The sequence below is a fragment of the Aythya ferina genome, assembly GCF_964211825.1.
Source record: "Aythya ferina genome assembly, chromosome: 12".
Classification (NCBI taxonomy): Eukaryota; Metazoa; Chordata; class Aves; order Anseriformes; family Anatidae; genus Aythya; species Aythya ferina.
This window is the reverse complement of record NC_140308.1, coordinates 2,610,798-2,635,458: the sequence shown is the minus strand read 5'-3', so window position 1 is coordinate 2,635,458 and position 24,661 is coordinate 2,610,798. Positions and strand designations below refer to the sequence as shown.

The 24,661-nt window shown below is 64.8% G+C and overlaps 1 protein-coding gene across 7 annotated transcripts in view; it reads right to left on the bottom strand.

The window, feature by feature from the left end:
• The window catches only part of GSE1 (Gse1 coiled-coil protein), a gene marked incomplete at its 5' end in the record, with an annotated part of 94,101 nt that overhangs the window by 8,662 nt on the left and 60,778 nt on the right, over positions 1–24,661 (bottom strand). For 5 of the 7 annotated variants that reach the window (XM_084533200.1, XM_084533201.1, XM_084533202.1 and 2 more), the window contains 2 exons: positions 187–386; positions 3,388–3,606. In XM_084533200.1, the coding sequence (XP_084389326.1) occupies positions 187–386; positions 3,388–3,606 (419 nt within the window). Of the gene's footprint in view, positions 1–186; positions 387–3,387; positions 3,607–4,534; positions 4,657–18,249; positions 18,520–24,661 lie in introns of those variants that run through there. The other 2 variants (XM_084533205.1, XM_084533206.1) reach the window with 2 other exon arrangements.

Here is a 24,661-nt window from a genome sequence, read left to right as displayed (position 1 = left end):
CCCCCCCCCCGGCTCTTTTCCCTCCGCCTCTGCTGCCTTCCTCTCCTGATGGCAGCCTGGGGACGTGGCGGGGGGGGAGAGGGGACAAAAGGGGGACAGCACCGGGTGGCACCGGGATGGGAACCGCCGCCGTCCCCGTGATTTTTGGGGACGGGCACCCCCCTGGTGCGCCCAGCCTGGCCGTACCTGTCTGCCCTCGCTCCTCCAGACCCCGTTGACCGTCTTGGTGGGGGCGATGGTGACGACTGGGGGGGTGCTGGGCACGCTGTGCCCCCCCGGGGGCACGATGATGGGGCCCATGGGGCCGCGCTTGGGCGTGCTGGCGGGCGAGCTGTGGTTGGTGGCCGGCGACGAGACCGGGGACGACTCACTGCTTATCGAGGACCCTGGGGAAGGGGAAAAAAAAAAGGGGGAAAAAGGCAAAGTTAGGCAGTGAAACCACCCTCCCCATCTGGAGGGGTGAGAGGTGGGGCAGGAGGAGTGGATGTCCCCAGCCATTTGCCCTGGGGACCCCCCCGTGGCTGCGCCCATGCTCTGGTGGTGATGGGGGCGCTCGGTTTTTCCTTGGGGTTTCATTCCCATCGCTCTGGAAACTCAGCTGCCATCAGCTGCCCCACGAGGCGCCGGGAAAAGTAAGGTGAAACCCGGCTCATTACACCGGGAAATCCAGCTCAGCCCCCGGGGGAAAGGGCGAGCATCCACCGAGGCGATGGCACTGAAAGGTGCTGAGCGCGAGCCGGGGGCGCACGCAGGAGGATGAACCGGTCGCTCCCCGTACCCCTTGGGCAAAGCTTGGGCTTTTATTTGCAGGAGGCGTCTGTATTTGAAATCACACCCACTCTGGGGATGCTGGAGGGAGAAACGAAGCCCTCCAAAAACGGGAATTGAAGCAGAGAGCGCGGCACGGGGAGGAACGCCGAGCAGGAGCAGCGGTGCCAATCCCACGCCAACCACGGCACGGCGAGCCGCCCTGCGCTCTGCAGCAACCCCCCCAGCACAAAATCCTCCCAAACTGGGACCGGCCCCAGCTGCAGCAGGCTGGTGGCCTCCCCCCAGCGGGGAATTTGGGCCAAAATCTGCTTTGTGGCACCCGGGCAGGGACCAGCCACGGGTGGCCGAAGCCACCGTGCGCACGTGAGCTGGCCCCGCGCCCCGCCAGCACGGCGGCTCCCCTGAGCGTGCAAGCTGCCTGCTCACCCCGCGGGTGTGCAAGCCGCCTGCTCGCCCCCCCAGCACCCCAGCTGGCCCCCGAAAACCCACGGCAGCACCTGGAAGGCCAGCAGTGGGGCAGGACAAGCTGCCGGCCACGCCGCCTTATTACTTATTCCCGCCTCGCTCCGAATCGCTTTCATTTGGAGAGCGGCGAGGCTCGGGGAGAGAAAGGCTGCCCGCGACAAAGGAGGCAGGCGATACGGATTTGACACCCACTGAAGTCTATCTTGTCAGCGCAAGGCCAACAACAATTAGCAGCCTAATCCCCTCTGAGCTGGGAAGCCATTACTCACCACGCGATAGCGTTAACAATCAATACCATCACAATGAGCCCGGCAATTAATGAAGCTAAAGTCTTACTTCAGAACCTTAATTCTCGCTGTGTGGCTTTAAACGGGAGGGTTTGTGATCGTTATAATTAACTGGCGGTATTCAGCCAGGAGTTAGTCAATGAAACTAATCTGGATTGGAGATGACAAGAGGCACAGTGTGATGGTGTCACCTTTGTTTTCTGACCTCCCGCTTTCCGCTCGGCGATAGCAGATTAGCAGCCGGGGCTGACAGGCAAATGTAATTAACAGCTGAGACCCTGAAGGAGGAGGGGGGAAAAAAAAAAAAAAAAAAAGAAAAAAGGGGGGAAAAAAATCCCCTGCAGGCAAACCTGGGCAGGGGGCGAGGCGGGATGCCCCAGCCGGCCCCCGTGGCTTTGGGGTTCCTTTGTGCTTTGATCCCTCCGATGGGACCAACGTGCCCGGCCCCGTGGTGATGTGGGATGCTCTGGAGGGCACGGCCAGGTCCCCTCGCACCCTGGGAGTTTTTTGGGATGAGAAAATCCCCACGCATGCGTGGAGCATGGCAGAGCCACGTGGACCCGCTGGGGCTGATCCCTGTGTCCGTGCAGCCCGGGGGGGGAGCAGGACGGCAGCCACCGTGCGCACCTCCTGGGATGGAAACGGGATGAGGAGCGGATTCCCAGGGGGGAAAAATCCACGGCTCGGAGAGAAACAGCTCCCCAGACACACACACAGCAGCCCACGCGCACGGAAACCCCCGGGGATGAGCCAATTTGGGCACGGCTGCTGGCCCCGAGCCAGCTTTGGGGCAGGTTGCTGGGGAAGGATGCAAAGGGAGAGCGGCTGCAGGTGTGAGGAGAGAGGGAACGGGGGAGGAAAAGGCAAAATCGTCAAACAACCAGAAATTAAAAAATAACCACAGCCGTGCAAGCGCCCCGAGGGAAGTAGATGGGGAGCTGGCAGCAGGGAGCTGAGCCCCCCTGTGACCTGGCGCCCTGGGATTAATGGGACTGGATGCATTTTTTGGGGGGGGAGCCAGCCACAAACACACCCCCAGGTCCTTCCTGGGACCGTTTGGTGCCTGAGGCTTTGGGTTCTGGCTTTTCGTGGCATTTCACGGATCTGGTAAATGGTGTTTGCAAAAAGGGGCTGGGTAACGACCCACCGGGGGCAACATTAGGAGAAACCCCATGTACCCTGGCACCTCCAAATCCCCCCTGGCGACCCCTTCAAGAGCTGAAACCCCGCAGAGAGGGACAGAGGCTGAGCCCTGGGGGTGCTGTGGGGTGCCACGGGATGGGGACAGGGCCCCGTGCTGCACCTCCCTGCTCCATCCCCTGCCACGGGGCTCCCGTTAAGGCACCGGGTATCTCCATTCCCACACGTGCCTCTCCGTGCTGGTGCCCGGGGTTGTTATTTCGCAGGGAAATCAGGCTGGGGAAGGAACACATCAGAGGAGCCTCGGGAAAAAGGACGTCGCAGCGCAGCACGGCGGGGAGGGCGCAGGGGAGAGGGAGGTGAGGACACGCTCCTCCGCCCCGCGCGCTCTCCAACCTTCCTCCCGGGGTAGGGAATGATCCGGCACTCGGATCACGCCGGCTGAATTGAATTTCTAAACTGCCCCCTCGGGACACGGCGCCGAGGAGGAGACATCAGGCCGGGAAATGGCGAGGAGAGCAGGAGGAAGGGGAGGTCGGGGCGGCGCGGGGTGGTGACGGGGACGCGGCGGTGGCGCACGAGGATTTGGGGCGAAACGGCGGCTCCGCTGCGCCCCGGGGTGGCCCGAATGTTGTTCCCGTGCGTCCTCGCAGAGGAAGGCTCTGGAGGAGGTTGATGGGGTGTGCCAGTCCCCAAGTCCCCAACCCAAGGACCCCGTCCGTACCTCTGGGCTCCTCGGCTTGCTTGGCGAGCTTGCGGAGGGCGGCGGCGAAGCTGGAGGAAGGTGCTGCCTGGACGGACAAAGTGCTGCTGGCTGCCGGGCTGCCATTGGGGACCAGGGAGCCGTTGAGAGGCGAGGGGGTGAGGGGGCTGACGGTGGCGGTGGTGCGGGTGGCGGTGGACAGCATTCCTAGGGAAGGCGACTTCGACTCATGGCTCATGCCTGCCAACGAGAGACGCGCGGGGTCAGCGCCGCCGAGGGCAGCGGGGACAACGGGGACAACAACGGGGAGGGGATGGGGACAGCACCAGGACCCCCCCGCGCCCCCTCCCCTCAGCACCAAAGCCAAAACAGCCCCCCCAAACCCACCCCAAACCCACCCCAAAGCGGGATCCGCACCAAATCCCCGCGCACCCCCATCACCCCTCACCACAAAAAGCGCCCCCGGGGCTCATGCAATAGGACGCAGCCCCCGGGGGGTGGGTGCGAGCCCCCCTCCGTGTCCCCCCCCCCCGCCCCGTTGAGCTCCCCGCGTGCTTACGGGGCGGCAGCTTATCTAACAAAGCAGGCGGGCTGCTCGCCTGCAGCAAACAAGCTGACACGGGGCCACCAGCTGCCGCCAGCATCACATGGCCCCGCTGAGCCGCCAGCCCCTGCCCGCGCGCGGATAACGGCACGGGGGGGGGCTCGGCAGGGAGAGAAGGGGTGCCCCGGGGGGGCACGGGGATGGCAGCGCCCTGCTGGGGAAGGAGGGAGCCCCCCCGGGTAGTGCTCTGCTGCCGAAACCCGGAGTAATGCTGCTGGAGCCCGCTGGACCCAAACCCAAATCCCCGCCGCCGCGCCATCAGGTCGCCGGTTGCACGCCCCCGGGGTGATGTCGTGCCCCCCATCACCATCACGGCACCTTCAAATCGTCACCCTGCACCCCAAAATCTGACCACTGCACCCCAAAATCCCATCGCTGCACCCCAAAATCCCATCGCTGCACCCCCAAATCCCCACCGTTGCCCCCAGCTCCCCACTGTGGCCCCCATCCGCACCACCCCGTCCCCAAATCCCCCCCATCGCACCTTCACCACCGCGCCCCCCGAGCACCCCAAAACCCCCTCCTGCACCCCCAAAGCCCCCCAGCTCAACCCCACATCCTCACCATCACACCCCCAGGTCCCCGTGGCTGCGCCCCGCAGCCCAGTGGCTCTATAGGGCCGGGGGGGGTGGTCCCAGTACCGTCAGGGCGCAGCGCACCCCACACCCCACTGGGGTGCCCGTGCCCCCCCCCCCGTCACCGTGCCTGTCCCAGCCACGTGCTCCAGGGCTCTCCACCTCCGAAAACAGCAACTGCTGATGTCAGGGCCCTTAAAATAGACTTCCAAATGAGCAGCTTCATTAACGCCGGCCTAAAATTAGCCCCGCTCCCGGGTGGGCAGGCAGGGAGGGGGGGCCGTGCCCGCTAGGGGGGGTCCTGAAGGACCCCGTGAGCCCCCAGGGGCTCAGCACGGCCACCTTGGGCCACCAGGGCCACCAAAACGTCCCCTCTGCCAGCCTCAGGGAGGCTGGGGCAGAGCAGGGGAGGCCACGGGGCCAGGGCGGGGGGGGCGCCGAGCGCCACTCGGCACTGATTAATCTTTGCCCCCCCCCGGCCCCTGGAGAGGCGGCCGGCGCGGCGGCGCGCGCTCCCCTCTGCCCTCATTATCCCAGCATTTATTAACTCCGGGGCTCTCAGCCATTGACTGCAGCCTTGTCGACACGCCGGGCTCATGTAAATTCATTACGCCAACAGCTGGGAAGCAAACCCCTGGGCTTCAGAGCAGCCCCCCCCCAAAACCCCGGACCCCCCCTCCCTTTCCACCTCCCCGTCGAGCTTGGGTGCGCCCCCCTTGGAGAGCGGGGTGCTGGGTGCGTTGCCTGGCACCATCCTGGGGGTTTGCAGCCCCCCGAGCAGCCCGTGGGGCTCCTCGGCAGCTATTAACCCCCGGCCCGACCCCCCCGGCCCCAATAAAGGCTGGCGACGCTTTGCTGAGCAGCGCTGCGCCTGCCTCCCGCTGCGGGCTCTGTAATTACTCCTCCCTTTCATCCCCGGCTCCTCGCAGCCACCAGACCCGGCCCTGCCACCTCCACGCTCTCTCTAATCACAGCCCCGTGGCGCGGGGGGGAAATTTTGGCCACCCCCCGGCCCGGTGCCAAGCTCTGTCTGCCCTCCTGTGCCCCCCCCAACCCCATCCAGGGACACGGCAGCATCCCGCAAGCGCCCGGCGCGCGCGGCACCAGCATGTGATGCTCAGCTGATGGCTGCAGCCCCAGCCACCTCCTCCCCAAAATTCGGCACGCTCGGCGCTCGCCCGTGAAGCGGGGACGTCCCTGGAGCACCAGGGATCGCCGGGTCTGGTTGGTTGCATGGGGGGAGCCGCGAGCTCCAGCTCCGTGGGGACCCCCCCGGCACCCCAGGATGCGCGCAGGGAGCTCGCCAGCCTTTTTCCCAGCTGATTCTGGGAAAATTCTGCATCCCTGCCCCACGGCCGGGCTCCAAACCCTCTCTGCTGCTCTTTCCTGGTGATAAAATCCCTTTTTGCCCAGGCTGGGGCCGAGCAGTGCCACCGCTCAGCCTGCCCCCATGATAGAGGTGGCGTCTGTCTGTCCAGGTGTCCCCATCCCCGCGCTGTCCCCTGGGAGAGCTGCCCTGCATGGGGAAACTGAGGCACGGCGGGCAGGGAGATGGCCAGGCACAGGGATTTGGGACTCTGGGTGCCTCCGAGCTGTCCCTGTCCCCATCCCTGTCCCCATCCCCACCCCACAACGAGGTGGGGCCTCTCCCGGGCCCCCCGGCTCGGTGGCGCGCCGCAGCTCTCCCGATCCTCCCTCCCCTCCCCTGCCTCCAGCTGCTCTTCCCAGCAGGCAAACCCGTGCTGAAAAACAGGTCCCAGACCCGGGGGGCACGTCACCGGCGCCAGCCGCATCACCGGGGTGGGGGCCGAACCCCAAAACAGGGCAGGGCGCCCCAATGCCGCCCCCAGCCCTATAGGGGCACAGGAAGAGGTGCCAGCCCCCGGGGACCCGAGGACTCCAGGGGACACTGGGGGGCTGTGGGGACGTGGCTCAGGGGATGGCCGAGGCCACTGCTGTCCCCCGTGGCAGGACACGGTGGCACCCTGCGACCCGGCACCCCTTTCCCGCGGCGCTGGCGCGTCCCCGCGCTGGGAGCGTGCCATCCTCCCTCCATCTGCTCCCGATGACGCTGGCGGGTTTTTTGGCACCGGGCGCTCCTCCAGCAGCGGGAGCAGAACCAGTCTGGCTGCCTGCTGGGGCCGGAGACAAATAAACACGGCGGTGGCAGCAGCCGCGGGCAGCGGGAGCGGCGGGGACGGGATGGGACGGAGCACGTGGGCGCTCGGCGCCGGCGGCTGAGGGGTGGGGAGGTGGTGGGGACGTCCCCCCCCCCCGGCCATCCCGTACCCCAAAACCCGGAGCCTTCCCTGGGGACAAGGGATGCTCGCTCGTGCCACTGACAGCAAGTGGGGACGGTCACCGGTGTCACCTGCGAGGCTGAGGGCGCACTGGGAGGGGTGGCACACGTGGGCAGGGTGGCACGCGTGGGCAGAGGGGACACACGTGGGGAAAGGGGACACGCGTGGGCAGGGTGGCACCGTGTCAGCAGCCACTAGAAGGCAGCGGGCTGCAGCTGCTGGAGTGACTGGTGACACACCAGTGCCACCAGTGTCACCAGTGCCACCGCAGGGCTCACGGCCCCGTGGGGCGCACAGCGGTGCGCGCCCCCCTCCTGCACCCTCGCCTCCTGCCATCGGTTTCCCCACCCGTGTCCCCCTGTGCCACCTCGCCCCGATGGGCACACGAGGGTCCTGGAGCTCCAAAATCCCCCCCAGCCACGTCGCTGCCACCGGGAGAGGGACAGGAGAGGTGGCACCGAGGCCACAAGGATAGCTGCAGGAGGATGGGGAGCGCCCTGGGTATTTTGGGGTGCTGGCAGGGGGCGCACAGGAGGGAGACCACAGGGACAATCCCAGGGCATCCAGGTGCCACTGCCAGCTCCCAGCTGCTGTCCCCGCTGTCCCTGTCCCCCCCCAATGCAGGAGGCTGCCGGGAACCGTGGTGCTGGCAGGTTCAGCACCTCGTTGAAGCCCCCCCTCTGCCGGCACGGCGGAGGCACCTTGAAAGGCCCCTAATGAGCGTGGAGTGCCCTTCAGAGCAGATTGCCATTGAACCCAGCCCTGCACCAGCCGCCTGCTTAAAAGCAGCTATTTTCAGCTCCCGGGTGCACAAGCGGTGGAACTAATAATTTATTACCAAATACGATCAGGCAGCATCTCCAGCCCCTGGCAAATGGAGCGGGGAAAAAAAAAATAAAAAATGAAAATAATAATAAAAAAAAAACACGGCGCAGAGGGAGGCTGAGAGAGCGAGGAGCAAGTGTCCCCCCCTGGGGCTGGACCCGCACCTGGAGCCACCCAGCACCCTCCTGCGGGCACCCCCCTGCCCTTTGCTGAGCCCCCCCGGGCAGGGCAGGGACCTCAGTGGGGCAGGGTGGGCGATGCCACCACCAAAGGTCCCCAGAGCCACCACTGAAGGTCCCCAAGGCCACCACCGAAGGTCCCCAGGACCATCACCAAAGGTTCCCAGGGGCACCCCAGGAGGTCCCCATGGCCAGGAGGTGCCATGGGGGGGTCCCTCTGGGTGCCGGCTGCAGCCGCGGCCCCATAGGGAGCCCCACGGGGAGCCCCGGGGTTGGCCAGCGAAGGGGTTAAGGCCCCGGGCGCCCGCTTTGGCTTTTGTTCTCCTGCTCTGCCTCTTAACCCCGGGCTGCAGCGATACTTCCTCTCCTTTCACCGCCTCTGCTCCCAATCTGGAGCCGGCATCCAGCTGCACGCCCCTCGCCCGGGGAACAGCTGCTTTGCATACATTTTCCATGCTAATTGCCTCGCTTTGTGAAGCCCCGGCTGAATGCAGCAGCCCAGAGCCTGGGCGAGAGCCTGGGCGAGCAGCGAGCACCCGGCCCCTCCACGTGCCCCCCTCCAGAGCCTGCCCCCGGGGGGGGGGACACAGCAGGGGGACACCGGGGGGACACGACGTGCCAAGCCCTGCGCTCCCATGGGGACAGATCCGGGTGGCACGAGCGCCTCGGGGTGGTGGAGGCGTGATGCTGAGCTCCACGGGGGCCACGTTTGATGCTCCTTGGCCACGGGGGAGGAATATGGGTTTCCAAACCCAGCACCCGAGAAGGATTTGGCCCCTCCACCAGCAGGGGACAGGCAGCAGGACCGCCTCTCCCCCACCCAGCACCCTCCCTCCTCCCCGGCCACGTTTCAGCCAGCTCCCCGCCGCGCCGCCGCGCATTTTCCATCAGCCCTCATTAAAACAGCTCTGCCGCCGCACCTACGACACGCTCCATTAATTAATTAATTGATTGATCGGAGCCCCAGCTCCTGCCCTCCCTCCCACCCCCCCAACCCCTCCCCGTGGCACGGCCACCTGGCACGCAGCCGCTTCCTAACGAGCCGAAACGACGGCGCCTGTCCCCACAGCCGCGCTCCGTGTCCCCAAGTGTCCCCAAATGTCCCCAAGCGTGTCCAGCCACCCTCCACAACCCCATCCCGGAGCAGCCAGGATGAAGAGGTCCCTTCCCAGCACCCACAGAGGGGTCTGGGTGACTCCCTCGGGGCCGGGAGCACCCCGATGGCTGGGGCCAGGAGCGGGGGGCTCCCCAGGGAGCAGCGAGCCCCCCAGGCACGGTGCTATCAGCCCGCTGGCTTCCATCGATCTTTCCTCCATGGCTCATTGATCCGGCAAACGGCAGCGAGCAAAGTAATGAAGGCTCCTGAGGGGGGAGCAGAGCCGGAGAGGGACGGGTGGCGTGGTGCTACCACCACCCCGTGGGCTCCTGTGGTTTCATTCCCTGCCTCACCTGCCCTCGCCAAGGTGATGGAGGGCACCAAGTGAGCCAGGGCGGCTTTTTAGGCCCCTCGGAAATCACACCGGAGGTTCCTGCAAAGCCACAGCTGGGTTTTCGTGGCAACGGCCTCCTGGAGAGCTGGAGACAAGGGTGGCCCTCGATGCGCCCCCCTGCAAGCTGCCCCCAGCCCTGTGGGTCACTGCACGGCAACTTTCCTCGGCCGGCTGAGCGCACCCAAGGCACAGCCCCCACCTCCCCACGCCCCGTGCCAGCTGGAGGCTCCAAAACCTCACATATCCACAGGATGCTGCCAGCCCCTGAGCCTCTCCTCACCCCATGCACCTCGGGACGGTGCCGGGTCATGGGGGCGCAAGGCCGGCCTCGCCTCGGCACCAGCACGAGGACTTTTAAAAAACAAAAACCACCCGGCTTTGGGGGCACGTGTGCCAAGATCTGCGGCCAGAAAACCTCCACCAGCAGCGGAGAGGAGCAGCCAGCCCCCTGCTTTTTGGGGAAAAGGGGGGCACACACGGAGGCTCCGTCGCGTGGCACCGTTGCGCACCGCCTGGTGCCGCCGGGCATCGCGTGGCTCGTGGCCCAGCTCTGCACAGCGCTGCTGAGCCTCGCACAGCACTGCTGGGCACCCCACGAGCAGGGGGTGGGCATCACCCCGCACACCCCAACCCTATCCCAGCCCCATCCCCGTGCCCCCCAGCCCGGCCCCGCCGCGGGCCGCGCACGCTTTGCCGTCAGCGGCGCATTGTTCTCGGCGCGCGAAGCCCTTGCCCAGCAGATGGCAGGTATAACAAAGCAGCTTGCTGTGGCCAAGCCAATTATTTATCTAATTATGATTTACCACTTAACCACATGATCTTTCTGCAGAGTTGCGGGCAATTAAAACCGGGGTGATTATGTGGATTATGCAAATCGGCTGGAGCCGAGCGAATAAAATTGGAGATTAGGCTCTCGCGCAGGCTGGGTCTTGCACGGGGCAGGAGGGAGGCGAAGGGCGAGCGGGGCAGGGGCAGAGCCGGGGGCTCTGGGGCAGAGTTGGGAGGCAGGGAGGCGAGGTGAGGGGCTGGCTCCCTCCATCCCGATGCTTTTAGGGCATTTCGGCCCCTTCCAGCAGGGCCAGGAGGGGCTGTAGCCAAAATCCAGGCACCTCCGAGCAGCCAGGAGGTGAGCAGGGCTGGACCCAGCAGCTTGGTGACCCTCACCCTTTAATGCTTCAGGTTAATGAGAGCATCCCCCGTGGTTAGGGGCTGGGGGGGGGCCAGGATAGCGCTGCCCACCGGTGCCAGGGATGCTCGGAGCCGCAGCACGGGGCAAGCAGCAGTGCCCCGACCCCACAGCACCACCACCAGCCCCAGGACACGTCCCCAGCCCTTTGGGGCCACCCCAATTGCTTCTGGACCCCAGCAGAAAGCTCAGCCAGCACCAAGGATTCCCCGACCCCACTGCACCCCATCAGTGCCCACCCCAAAAAGGCTCAGCACCCCCGACGGGCGCGCAACAAAGAGCTTACAGCACCGGGGGGGGGGGGTTGGTGGGTATGAATAATGCAGCCTGGCAGATTACCCGGCCCGCCTGACTTGATAGGAGATTTATGCGCCGCGCGAACCCAGGAAATACAGAAGTATTAATGGTAATGCCTCTTGTCCTAGCAAAGGTCGCGGGCAATCTCCATCAATCCCGGCCGCGCCGCGCCGCCGCGAGGGCTGGGGAGGGGGCGAGGCGGAGAGGGGGCACCCGGCGGGATGGATGGATGGATGGACGGACAGACAGACGGACCCTGAGCGCATTGAGGGTCCCACGCTGCCCCTCCATCGCCGCCGCACGTTTTATGAAGCCGCAGCTGGCACGGCACGGGATGGGGGGGCAGGTTTTACCTCGGGAGAAGAAATGAACACTGGCAAACGGCAAATTTACGGCGCGGATTTTCGTTCCCCTAATACCGGCGCCATCTGCCAGCAATGGCTGGGAGACACCCTGCGCCCCACAGCCCCCCCGTGCGCCCCAAATCCCCCGTGGGGGTCCCCAAAAGGGGCTCGCCCTCCGCCTTGGCACCTCCAAAAGAGGGTTGGGCGGAGGAGCGGAGCTTTGCGCTGCGCTCGGCTGTGCGTTTGCACCCTGCAAAGGTTTTGAAACCCAGGGGAAAAAAAGAAAAAACGAGGAAAAAAGGAAAAAAAAAAAGAGAAAAAATGAAAAAAAAAAAAAGAGGAAAAAAAGAAGAAAAATGAGAAATAATAAAAAAAAAAAAAAAGAGAAATAATTTAAAAAAGAGCATGTTTGGGGGCACGGAGCAGCGGGGGAGGACGTGCTGGGGGGCGCCGGAGCGTATGGCGCATCGCCACCTCCCAGCCCCTGCCCAGCTCGGCGCGAAGAGGCTGGGAAGAGAGCAGGGAAGGGGCTCCCGCAGAGCCCCCCCCGCGGGCTGGGAGCCCGGCGCCCCCTCCCCGGCCTCCCCCGCGCCAGGAATTAGCGCGATTAGCGCCGGCGAGCCCACGTGCCGGTGCCAGGCAGGCTAGCCGGTGCCCCCGCGCGTGCAGTTCCTTCCCTTTTTTATTTTTTTCTTCTTTTTTTTTTTTTTTTTTTTTTGCCTACAGTAATCCTCAGCCTTTAGAGCAAATTATTAAAATTCACTTATATTTAATCTGCCTGCTGGAATTAATTGAATTTTTACGCTTGGCAAATGTCACTCGGTGCGCTCTGCCTCCGAACGGGGGCCGGGCTGCAGGTGCGGCGGGCGCAGCCCCGGGGTTTTATCCCCCCCTTGGGGACACCCCCAGCCCCGGGGATGCTGGCAGGAGGTGGCAGGCACGGGACAGGCCCCCACAAGAGCCTCATTTGGTGAGGTGCACGGGCACCAGGCTCTTGGTGTCCCTGCTGGGGTCCCTGAGGTGCCACCAGACCTTCCCGCTGCGCATGGGGCATTAAACGGTCCCCAAATCGCTTCGCCCGGCAGGATTTATGGCACGGCTGACCCCATAACGCAGCGTGGTACCCCACGGCTTTCAGGAGGACGCGGGGAGCGAGGAGCATCTCGTTTCCAACCCTGCTGCACAGGTTGGGCAGGAAGGGGGACAAACACCCCACAAATGCCCTCCACCAGCCCCCGGTGTCCCCCCACCACCCACGGGGCACCCGTTCTGCCTCCCGCCCCATCGCCAGGCACCAGCAGAGCCGCCCAGGGCCAGGTCAGGCTATTTACTCAGCACGCCGAAACCCGGCGCATGCAACCTGCTGGCTGCCGGCAGGGAGATAAAAGACTTTCCTCCCCTGCTTCGCCTCCCTCCCCTCCTTCCCTCCATACTTCTTGAAAATTGCCAAAGCGTCTAATTTGCCTGCCTGGAAGGCCGAGGGAAAAGAGCCTCTCTTTGGCTGGGTAAGAAGCCCCGCAGACAAAGGCAGGATGAGCCACTCGGTGGTGCTGAGCTGAGGAGGCACCCGGAGAGGGCTCGTGGCGAGGGGCAGGGTGGGTTCATCCTGCTCGGGGTGCTGGTGGCACGGCACGGCACGGCACGGCACCCCAGGGCAACCCAAACCCACACACCCACAGCTTCCCAAGCTTCTCGTCGGGGTGGCACGGGCAGCGTCCCCACGGGACACCCTGGGGACCATCCTGACGCCGTGGCTGGGCACAAAATGATCCCTGCTTGTCCTCGGGGACAGCACCCGGCTGTGCCATCAGCCCCTGGCTGGGGACGCTCATGCCCTGGGTTTGTAGGGTGGCTGGGGGGGGAAGTTTGGCGGGCAGGATGCGGGGACCCCTCGGCCAGGGCCGGCAACTTCCCAAGTGGAGTGGCGCTCGCTCGCCCCCCCCCCCCCTCCCCCTGCCCGCCCGGGATTATCATAAATTAAGCCGTAATTACTCCATGGAAATTTACAGCACAAAGATGCGGCGCTAACAAGTGTGTTTCGCAGCACCGGGGGGAGATACAAAGCGCCATTGTCTGGCGGGCACAGAAAATCTGCTCGGCCACAACGCCATGGCCCGGGGACGGGGACATGGGGACGGGGACACGGGGACGGGGACATGGGGACAGGGACACTCCGTCTCCATCCCACGGCCTGGAGCGAAGGGGACGGCCACGTGCGGCTCACCCGGGGGGTGTTTTCCCCGCGTGGGGGCACGGAGAGGGGCCGGGAGGCAGCAGAGCCACCCGGGGGGGGATGGCACGAGGGGACACCCCGCGCCGAGCGGTGCCCCAGCTCCACGGCTCCTCCGTTGGCTCCCCGCTCGCTCCGTGCTGGCAGCCGAAGGCACGGCAGCACTAACAAAGGCTCCGAGGTGGCAGGATGTCTCCTTTATTCCCGCTGCAGGCGAGACAGGCACGTTTGCTCCCAGCTCTTTCATCCTGCCACGCGGGACGGCTCGGTCGGGGGAGCCGCGGCGCTTGACACTCGCCGAGGGGATGCGCCGGGGCCGGCTTTTCATCTCGGGCTTTCATCTGCATCCAAAGGGGAAGCACCACGGCGAGGCAAAGCTGGTGCTCAGCATCTCCCCTCCGTGCTCCGTGCTCACCGAGGCGGGGGGGAGAAGCAGCAGCGGGCTCCAGCGCCGCCTCCCCGCACCCCCTGCCGCCCAAATCTGCGCCTCGCTGCCACCCAAGGGTGCCCCCCTCCCCGCCTCGATGCCATCCCCGTCATCTCCCAAGCCTGGCACGCACGGGGTTAACAAATAAAACCCTTGGGGAGGGGAGGGAGAGCGGGGGGGGGACAGGGACGGGTGCCAGCGCGGGGTGTCCCCCCCCCTTTTCTTCCCTGCGCCCCTCTCGCCGCCGGCGCGCTCAGCGCCGGTGCTGCCTGCCACGCTCCTACAGCTGTCACAGGCATTAAAAAATAATAATCAATGTGGAAAAACAACAACGCAGCGCGAAAAATTTCAGGCGGCTAAAACAAATACGGCAATAAAAGGAGCCGGGGATCCTCGCGCAGCTCGCCGTGCAATTAAGCAGTTTTCTGCTGTACGCCGATAATCACCTAATTATACTATTAATGACAGTTCAACCTGCTCGGAAATAAAAGGACATTCTTCCATAACAGGATGCCAGCTGTTTGTTACAGATGTCAAACATCTTTAAAGCATTATTATTAAAAGAAGGGGGGAAAAGGAGAAAACCCTGCAGAAACGCAGCCCCCCCCCTTCTCCCTTTTCCCCTCCGCCTTGCGCGCGCGCTCGCAGCGGGGCCAGGCTGCACCCCAAGGTGGGTGCCATTAAATTAAATAATTCCTGGCGGGGATATTGCCACGGGTGACACGTCTCCGGCTGCGGGGGCCCCATTGCTTCCCCCCCCCCGTCGCAGACGTGCATCAGGGTTTTTATTCCCGGCCGGTGGCTCTTTGAAGCACGCCGGCCTTTGACATCTGGCAGCGTGGAGGTGTCAGAAATATCCAACGTGGGCTGGTGCCACCAGGCAGCGGTGCTTAATTCGGCGTGGGAGGAGGAAATAAAATAAAAAATAAATAAAAAATGATAGAAAAGCGCATAAAAATAGAGAGGGGGGGTGAGCACGGATGCCAGGCTGGGGCAGGGGTGGCCCCGCTTTGAGCCTCGAGCGCCGGTGCCGCGCACGTGCCGCCGCGCCGTGCCAAGGAGCGGCCCCGGCCCCCGGCAGGTGCCACCAGCCGGTGCCAAAGCAGCGGGCGGCGGAGGCGGGGGGGCCGCGGCGAAGAAAGGAAGCACCTGCTGCCCCGAAACCCCCTGCGGGGTTGAAGGTGAGCGGCACACGGGAGCGGCGCCACGGCACGGGGTGCGCAGCTGGGTGGGGATGCTGGGGAGAGCCCCGAAAGCTCGCTGCCTGCACCCGTTTTTGGGGGTGGACAGACCCCCGCCGGGGTGATGTCGGGGTGATGTTGTGCGCCCACCCGAGCGGCAGCCCCTCGTTCCACCCTGTCCTATATAGCCGCGGGTAAATCTGTCCTTAAAACCATTGGGAACCAGGCTTAACCCAGGAATAAAGGGATTACGGAGAAGGTGGGTGGGAGGGGGGGGAAGAAAAGAGGGAGGAAAAGGGGGTGAATGGGAATAATTCCCCTCCGCGCCCTCCTCCAAGCTGCGGGTGTTCCAGGTGCCAGCAGGGCCCTGGCACGAGCAGGGGCAGCGCAGGGTGGCCCTGAATTTGGAGAGGGCAGCCCCCGGTGCCGGCTGCGTGCCCGTGTGGAGCTGGGGGGGCACCAAACGAGCCCCAGCCCTGAGCAGCAGCCACAGAGCTGGCCCCTGGGCAGGCACTGAGCTGGCGTCAGCCCCACTGGGCAGGGAAAAGCCCTGGGGAAGCGTCACCCCCGTCCCCGGGGCGCTGTCCCCGGTCCCCACCCGGCGCGCAGCCCTCGCCCTCTGCCGCGCTCAGCCATCCCCTTCCCCTCGCCCCCTTCTTTCTCCCCGCCCTCCCCTTGTCAAATAATCACGGGGAAGCTGGAAAGTGGTTGACATGGTTGCCATGGCGACCGAATTTAGGACTGGCGAGGAGAGGAGGAGGAGGAGGAGGAGAAGGAGGAGGAGGAGGAGGACAGCGGGGTGGGCGAGGAAGGAAGGCAGGAGGGCTCCCCGGCACGCTGCGCCCTGCGGCGCCACCCGGCACCCCAAGAGCATCACCCCATAACGCAGCCCCTGCTCCCACACCCAGCGAGGAAGAGGAAGGGCGAGGAAGAACCCGGCTCCTGGCAGGGCTGCCACGCTGCCCTCGCCGGGGGGGCCGTCCCCGAGCACCCCAAAAGCAGCCGGGGGCGGCCGTCTCCACCCGAAAGCAGCCGGGCCGGCGCGGTGACTCACGCCGAGCGGGTGTTTACGCGGCATCACCCAGATACCTCCATCTGCTTTGATCCACGGGCTAAATATTGCCGGCCCCGGCGTAAAAATAGGAACCATTTAGGAAGGCCCTGAGTCAGCAGCATCCTCCGCTGCGCGCCGGCACCCGCCGGGGACGGGGAGGCACCGAGGGCCCCGTCCTGCTCCGCCGGGGGAAAACCTCGCCGCCGGCTGCTGCCATGAGACGCGGAGGAGGCTTTTGGGGTTTTCTTTTTTTCCCCTGCTGGTTTCTTTCGGTGCTGCTGGAGCCACGGGACCAGCCTGGCCCCGTGGCAGAGCTGCCGGCGAGCTCCCTTTTATTAAGGCCGAGCGAGTGCCCAAATAGGGGGGGTCCTAAAGGGATGGGGAGCCCCAAAGGGCCACGCGCATCAGGGTGCCAAATCAGGGTGAGGACAACCAGGCCCCCGGGGGATGCTGCTGTCCCCAGGGGATGCTGCTGTCCCCGAGGGATGCTCTCTGTCCCCAAGGGACGCTGCTGTCCCCAGGACAGCCACCCCAGCATCACCTCCGGGAAAGCCGCTCCGGCGTCACCCGTCCCAGCCCCAAACGCGGCGAGGCGCAGTGTGGGGCACGGGGAGAGCCCGGGGAGGTGGCTGTCCCCAGCAGGGCTCCTGCCGCTGAGTCACCGCCACCAGCAAACCGCTCGGCGGAGCCCCTGCGAACCCGGGGCCGCGGGGGGGGGGCTGAAATTTCCACCCTCTTTGCCCCCACCTGCGCCGGGAGCAGCCCCGGCGGTGCGCGGCGCCTGCTGGCTTTGACAGCCCCTCCAACAGCGTTTTCCTTAATTGCTTGAAATCTCACCGGGCTGACACTTCCACGCTCCTCTCTCTCTCTCTCTCTCTCTCTCTTTTTTTTTTTTTTATGCTTTTCTCCTTTTTTTTTCCCTTTCCCCTTTTCCCCGAGCTGCCTGGGAAGCAAATCGACCACCTGATGGATGCTGCGAGCGAGCCGGAGCTGGGGGGGCTGAGCCAGGGGCGGCGGGGCTGGGGGCTCCTTCTGGGCACCCCCCGTTTTTCCCAGCTTGTCCCCCCCTTTCCCCAGCTTGCCCCCCCGTTTTCCCAGCACGAAGGCTGCCTGGTTTTCCGAGGGGCAGGAATTAGTGCCCGAGCAATTACAGGGTGAGCCAGAAGTTTCACGCAACAGGAGCCGCCGGTAAACACAGCTCGGGACGAAATTCCCCCAAAATCCCAGCCCCTCTCCAACGCGGGTGCCCCCCACCCCCACCAGGAGTCGTGTGTCCCCCCCCCCGGGGTGCACCCCTGAGGGTGGCAGCACCCCTGAAGGGGTTTGGGGGCAGCATCGCTGCTCGGTGCCAGCAGCCAGCGAGCATCCCCAAAGCTCTGGGGGGGGGTTAGGTGGGATGTGACACCTCTGCCCCCCCCCCCACCGGGGCTCCCCGTTTTGCCCGGTGCCCCCCCCCGGTGCGCGGAGGCGCAGGCGCGCTCGGCAGCGGCTTGTCTCCTCTCCGACCCGCCACATGCAAAAGCCATTTCCTGAAACAAACAGCCCCCCCACACGGGTCCCCCCCCCTTCACCACACCGCCGGGGAAACCGCCGAGCAGGGCACGGCCCCCCCCCAAGGGAGACGGGGTCCCGGCGGACCCCCCCTTATCCACCTCCGGGCTGCCGGGGGGCGCCCCCCCCTCCGCTCTCCATCCCGTGCGCGCATCCTGAGCGCGCCCCCGAGGCGTGCGCCCCCCCCAAAACACACCCGACACCGCTTTGGGGGGGGGGCGCAGGGGTCGTTTTTTCCCGGCTGGGGCGAAAAAGCAAAAGTTTGGTGCCCCCCGGTCCCCTGCGCGCGGAGTGGCACGGGGGGGGCAGCACCCGATGCGCCCCCCCCCCTCCCCGGAACCCCCAAACGCAGCGAACCCCCTTTTTTCCATCGGGGGAGACGGGGGGGGGCACGGCGACACCCTGGGGGCTCCCGGAGGAAGAGGAGAAGGGAGGAAGAAAACGCCCCCCCCCCAAAATAAAAAACCCTTCTGGGGGTGCCCTACAGCTGGCCGGACCCCAAAACGCTGCCGGAGAAAGTTGCCCCCCCCCCGCTTTGAGGACAAAGGGGAGAGAGGTGGCCCCGAGGTGGGGGTGGGGGGGGGACACCCCAAGGAGCCCCCCCCCCTCCCCGGGGGGGTCACATCGCGCGTGGGCTTACCTGGTAAGTAATAGAGGGGTGGTTTCAAGCCGAACATGATTTAACGCTACAGTTCCATTGCGGCCCGGGAGGGGTGCGGGAGGGGGGGGGGGCAAAAAATAAATAGGAAGGCGGAAAAAAAACAATAATAAAAAAAAAGCAGCCGAGGCGAGGCGAAGAGGATGCGCCGGGAAGCGAGGAGGAGGAGAGAAAAAAATAATAAGAAAAGAATAAGAATTAAAAATAAAAAAAAATCCCCAAAAAATTAGCGGCGAGCCACACGGAGGGGGGTTGGAAAAAAAATAAACCAGAAGCGAAAAAATACCGCGGGGCGGGGAGGGGAGGGGAGGGGAGGAGGAGGAGGAGGAGGAGGAGGAGGAGGAGGAGGAGGAGGGCAAATGGAGAGTGCGGGGGGAGGAGGAAGAATCCAAATTGCAGCAGCAGCAGCGCGGGGCGCCGGCGGGGGGCGGCCGGGGGGGCAGCGGCACGGCCGGGCAGAGCCGGGCGGGGGGGTGCTGAGCCGGGCTGAGAGGGGCTGAGCCGGGCAACGGAGCCGTGCCGAGCCGTGCCGGGTGGTGCCGAGCCTGCCCTGCGCCCCCCCCGCCTCCCTTTTTTTTTTTTTATTTGCGCCCCCCGAGACGCGGCCGGCACGCGCGCAAAAAGGGGGCGAGGAAGAAGAGGAGGAGGAAGAGGAGGAGGAGGAGGAAGAGGAGGAGGAGGAGGAAGAGGAGGAGGAGGAGGAAGGCGGCGGGACCCTCGGCAGCCCCCCCCCGAAGCCGGGGGGGCACCCCCTGAAGCCGGAGAGCCCCGTTATTGGGGTGTCCCCCCCTCCCCTATCCATGCCCGAGGAGGGGATGGGGATAAAATAAGGATGGAGAGGGGGGGGAAAAGCGATGGGGGGGGGGCAGAAAAGTGCCCCCCCCACACACACACCCCCCCCCGGGCTAGGCTGAGCAGGCGGCGGGGAAGGCAGGCTGAAGGCAGGCTGGCCCCTCGATCAATTTCCATGCAGGGATCATTATCGGCAAATTGGCAAGCTGGCGGCCTGACAGCAGATTTGTCTCCCCTAATGAACGGGGGGGGGGCGGGAGGGGGGCAGCTGCTCGGCGCCCACCCCCCCCCCCTCCCTGCTGCCTGCCCATCGCATCCCATGCAGCATCCAGCACCGGGTGGAGGGGGGGGGGGGGCAGCCGGAGAGACCCCCCCCCCCAAAAAAAAAAAAAGGGAGCCCCTGGACCAAAGGGGGAGCCCCCCGGGGATGCTGGTGGGGGGGTAAAATTAAAAAAAAATAAGAAGAAAGGGAAAAAAAAAATAATAAAAAACAAGCACAGAGTGGGGGGGGGGGCGCGCTCCAGCACCATGGAGGGGTCCGGAGAGGGGGGGGGCCTGATTTAAGGAAAGGAGAAACGGGGAGGGAGGGCGTGGGGGGGTGGGGGGGGGCGCTGAGGGCTCGCTTCTCACCCCCCCTCTGCCCGCCCCCCCCCCCCCCCCCCCCGGCCCCTCTGTTCCCAAAGTGCCTCGGGTCGAGCCGCCGCCGCCGTGCGCTATCGCTCGGTGCAGGGCCGGCCACATCCTGTGCCAAAAACCGCCCCCCCCACCCCCCCCCTCCACGTCCCCCCCCCCCCCCCCCCTCCACTCCGCCGCCTTCCGCCCCGCCGCTGGGGGCACGGGCAGGGGGCAGGGGGCAGCGGGCACGCGCACGGGGACGCGCAGCTGCCCCCCCCCCCCTCCAGGAGCGCATCCCCATCAGCACCCTCTGGGGGTGGGGGGCTCTCCCAGGACCCCCCCCCCCCCCCGAAACCCTCACCCCAATCTCCCCCTGATCTCCGCTGTGGGGTTTTTATAGGGTTTGCAACCCGCTGGGCTCACGCAACCATCGGCGGCGCCGAACAGGGGCCCCCCCCCCTCACCCACCCCGCGCTGCCCGTCCCGTCCCCCCCCCCCCCCCCTCCCCAACCGATGGCATGAGCCATAAAAATTAATTTGCAAACATGTCATTACACAATAGCTGTACAGGCAATAAACCTGTAATTACAGGCCAATGGCGGAGCGGGGCTGCGAGGGAGGGACGCGCCAGCCTGCCAGGTTGGGGTTTGGGGTTTGCCCCCCCCCCCCTTTTCCCTTACCTCCCCCCCCCTCCCTCTCCACTGCTCCCTTTGTTCATTATGCAAACGAGCGTTGCTTCACTCCTGGAAGTTGGGCTCCACTTCAAAGGGGCACGCTGCCTCCGCTCCCTGCAGCCCCTGGGGGAAGCCCAAAAATCCTGGAGGGCAGCAGCACCCCCCCGCACCCCCCCCGCCCCCCTTAGGGAACCACCCCCCCTCCCGTAACCCTTGGGGCCCCCTTTTGGGATGGGGAAACCGAGGCACGGCGCCCCGTTGGGAAACCAGCCCCTTTGCGCCATCGGCCCAACCGAATTCTCCGCCACCCTCCTCCTCCTCCTCCTCCTCGGAGGCCCCCGGTTCGCAGAAACCCAAAAAAAAAAAAAAAAAAACGGGGGGGGGCACACGGGGACGGTTGGATGGCCAACGAACGCCCCGCCTGGGTTTTACCCACTTACCGCCCCGCGGGGTGCGGGGGGGACGCGGGCACCTGCCAGCCGGCTGCGCTGCGCCTCGCCTCGGCCCTCGTTAGCGGGAGCCTTGACGAGCCTTGACCCAGTTCCCCGAGCGCCTGGAGGATTAATTGGGTCCCGCTCGCGCGGAGCCGCCGGGAGCTGGGGCAGGTGCCAGGCGGCATTAGCAAAGCATGAGAGCGCAGCTCGCCGCCGGCACGGCCCACGCAGCACCAGCGAGACGGGGAGAAGGTGGCCGGGGGTGGCACCGGGTGCTCCCAGCTCCTCCGACCCGCTCGGCCGGCTGCCACCTTCCCCACCGGGGCACCGCGGATGTCCCAGGGGTGCCCGACCTCTTCCGGGGGGGGTCCTGAACTCCCCCTGGGCTCCTCAACCTCTCCAGGGATCGCCGACCTCTCCAGGGATCCCCAACATCCCCCTCAACCTCTCCAAGGATCCCCAACCTCTCCAGGGATCCCCAGCTCTCCAGGGATCCCCAACCTCTCCAGGGATCCCTGATCTCCCCAGGGATCCCCAACATCCCCCCCAACCTCTCCAAGGATCCCCGACCTCTCCAGGGATCCCCGACCTCTCCAGGGATCCCCAACATCCCCCCCAACCTCTCCAAGGATCCCCGACCTCTCCAGGGATCCCTGACCTCCCCAGGGATCCCCGACCTCCCCGCAGGCACCCGCAGCCCCACCAGGACACGCGTGTCCCGACAGGGTGCCACATCCATCCTTGTGCGCTCCGGTCCTCACCGATCTGGATGCTGACCCCAAACCACCTCACCCTGGGGAAAACGAGGCACGGCCGGTCCCCCATGGCTGGCACCGGCCTTGCAGCAGCTCCTCACCACCCACGTCCTGCCCGGGGGGGTTTTAATCTCAAAAATCCCGTGGCGAGCTTGTGCGCGCCTGGTCCCCGCCGGCCCGGGGCAAGCACATCCCGTTACGAGCTCCTCGGCCTCCCCCGTGATATTTATGACCCTATAATCACCACGGCCCGTTCCCACCGCTCCGTAAACAATTTCCTCCCCAGCCTGCCAAGCCCGTGTGTGACGCGGGATGCCGTCCTCCCCGACGTGCACCCCACAACCCAGCACCCCAAAATTAGGTCCCGGGCGGGGACGCAGGCGGGGACCCCCCACCCGCAGCCCCCGGCGCACGGGGCCGAATAATCAAAGCGGAGCGAGCGCCGGCCTCCCGCAGTAAATAAGCGGCTCAGCAATGATTTCCTGCTCTTGTTGACCTTTGACTATGCAGAATAAAGACATAAATCCATATTTTAAACCCATCTGAGCGCCAGCCAGGCCCACAAAGCCATTTACAGCCTCCGATTTGGACGGGGTAGTGAGCAGGAAAGCGATGGTTTCTTGAGGTGACATTCCCCAGGAGGGAAATGAAGTGTTTTATTTGCAGATATATAGGGCACGGTCGTTCCTCCGCTTCCCCTTCCCTCCGCCCTCGGCTCATAAATAAAACATACGGCCGTGTAACTGGCTAATTACGGGAGGATGGCAAAACCCGCCGGTCGCTGGGAAAAGAAATCAGCTTTTTAATCATCTCGCTTTCCTCGCCATCAAACTTGAGGAGAAACGGGCGTTTCGGGCACCAGCGGCGCCCCGGGACGGCCCCGTAGTGCCACCAGAGACTCTCCGGTGGCTCGTAGGCCCCCACTGAGGTTGTGCGCCCCGATCCCTCGCAGCAATTCCTGGGCTGGGCTGGGGGGGGTCAGGTTTTTTCCCTTTTTTTTTTTTTTTTTTCCCCTGGACAGAGCTGAGCGGCTGCGGGGAAAAGGATGTCTTTGAAAAGTCTAATTGTTCCTTACACATTAGATACATTAATGAGGTCTCTGATCAACCGGCTGGCTCTCTGGCAAGGAGGCTTCAAGTAGCAATTTTCCATTTGTGTTTCAAATTTTAATGAATGTTCCTGTCTCCGGCTGCGATGCGCGGTGATAATCCGCACGGCTCGGGTCAGCGCGGGAGCAGGGGCTGCCGCACGGGAGGGCTTTTACAAGGGTTTGATTTCTTTGGGGAATAGTTCATACAAAAAATGGTAATGGCAGCAGACAGTCTTCATTTCCCATTGGCTGCCGGCGCCCGAGAGCTACAAATCAGAGGGTTATTATTTCTTTCCGATGTCCCTAAAGTATCCTATATCTTTAGCAGGAGAGTAAAGTTCAGCCCCGATAAGATTGCGGTGCCGGGCGCGACGCCTTCCCGCGCTGCTTTTGCTTTTCGCCAGCCCTCTCCTTTCCCCGCAGCAGCCACCGGGACAGGGACAGCCTGGGGAGCACCCTGGGGACACCCTGGGGACACCCTGGGGACACCCTGGGGGCACCCTGGGGGTACCCTGGAGGTATCCTGGGGGTATTTGGGGGGTAGCCGGGGGGCAGCATCCCCCAGCCCCCCCCCCCCGGGCACAGGGCAGGGCCCCCCGTCCCCCACCGGGGGCTGGATCCGGAACCCACCCCGCCAGGCCAGGCTTTTTATAACCTTGTTTTGGCATGCCTGCCATTAACTTAATTTAACATCCATATTGCCGCTACTTAATTAAATAGATGAACTCATTTTACATTTGCAAGTCTTAATTCATCCTGAACAAAATTGGCCGTGTTTCGTTCTTTCTACGCTACCAGCTCCCCGGAACAAATGACTGCCTTTTGTAGTTAACTGCTAGTACAGGTTAAAAGCTAATTAGCAGCCCGGGTTGGGTGTTAACTTCCTTATTTATCACCCGGCGCCACTCGATGAGCGAGGGGGCGCGGGCTGGCACTTCCTCGTCCTCGCGTGGGCCCCGTTCCCGCTTGGGTGGTGCCTGCGCTCCTGGGGCAGCGGCACTGGATGCGTGCGTGGCGCAGGGTGCTCGGGTGCTGGATGCGTGGAGCGTGGTGCTGGGTGCTCAAAGCGTGATACTCGGTGCTCAAAGCGTGATACTCGGTGCTCAGAGCATGATATTAGGTGCTCAAAGCATGGTGCTCAATGCACACGCTGCTGGATGCACGGTGCGTGGTGCTCAGTGCACGGCGCACGGCGCGTGGTGCCCATCATGCTCCCCCAGCACCCCACAGCACGGCGTAACAAGCTCACCAGCACCCAACCATCACCCAAACACCTCGAGAGAGCGCCCTCCCAACCCCAAGCTCGCCACCCTGCAAGGAGCTCCCAGCACAACCTCCCCGGGAGGATGTGGGGAGAGGCGCAGGCAGCGAGCGCGGCCACGGCGCTGTAAGGCACCGCCGGCTCCGGTGCTCCCGGCTGGAAAAGCCCAAGCCAGCATGCCCAAATCCTGCCTGTGCCCCAGTCTTGCCCCTCTCCCCACTTGTAGTTCCCACGCCGCTGGCTACGGCCCCGCGTGGGCAGCGGGACACGGCACCGCCGCGGCGGGGTGCACGGAGAGGCGGGGAGGGGGGGGGAGCCCGGCTGGGCGATGCTCCGGCTCCGAAGGCTGGCTTGGCAGGAAGCCGGCTCCAGGAAGGCTCATCTGGTTTGACTAACAAATTGCTAACTGCTTCCCCCGAGGCAGGTGGAAGGAAACAAGCTCTGCTGCTGTAAACAACCCCCCAGCCCCTGCTTCCCACCCCCTGCCCAGCACGGCCCCCCCCCCGGGGCAGCAGCTAGGGGCAGGTTGAGGCAGGAAAGCGCTTGTGAAATTCCCCCCCGCCGCCCCGGCGCGCTCTGATGCAAGCCCCGACGGCTGTTATGAGGCTTGGGGAGGGCTCCCCCCCACCAAAAAAAAAAAAAAAAAACGGTGGCCAGGGGGGACCCCCCGTGTGCTGCACCCTTGTGGTTCCTGCGCCTTGGGGCCGCTCGCTCCCCGCGCAGGGTGATGCAAAGCTCGCAACGGCCCCAGCCAGGGCAGCACCTCGTGATGC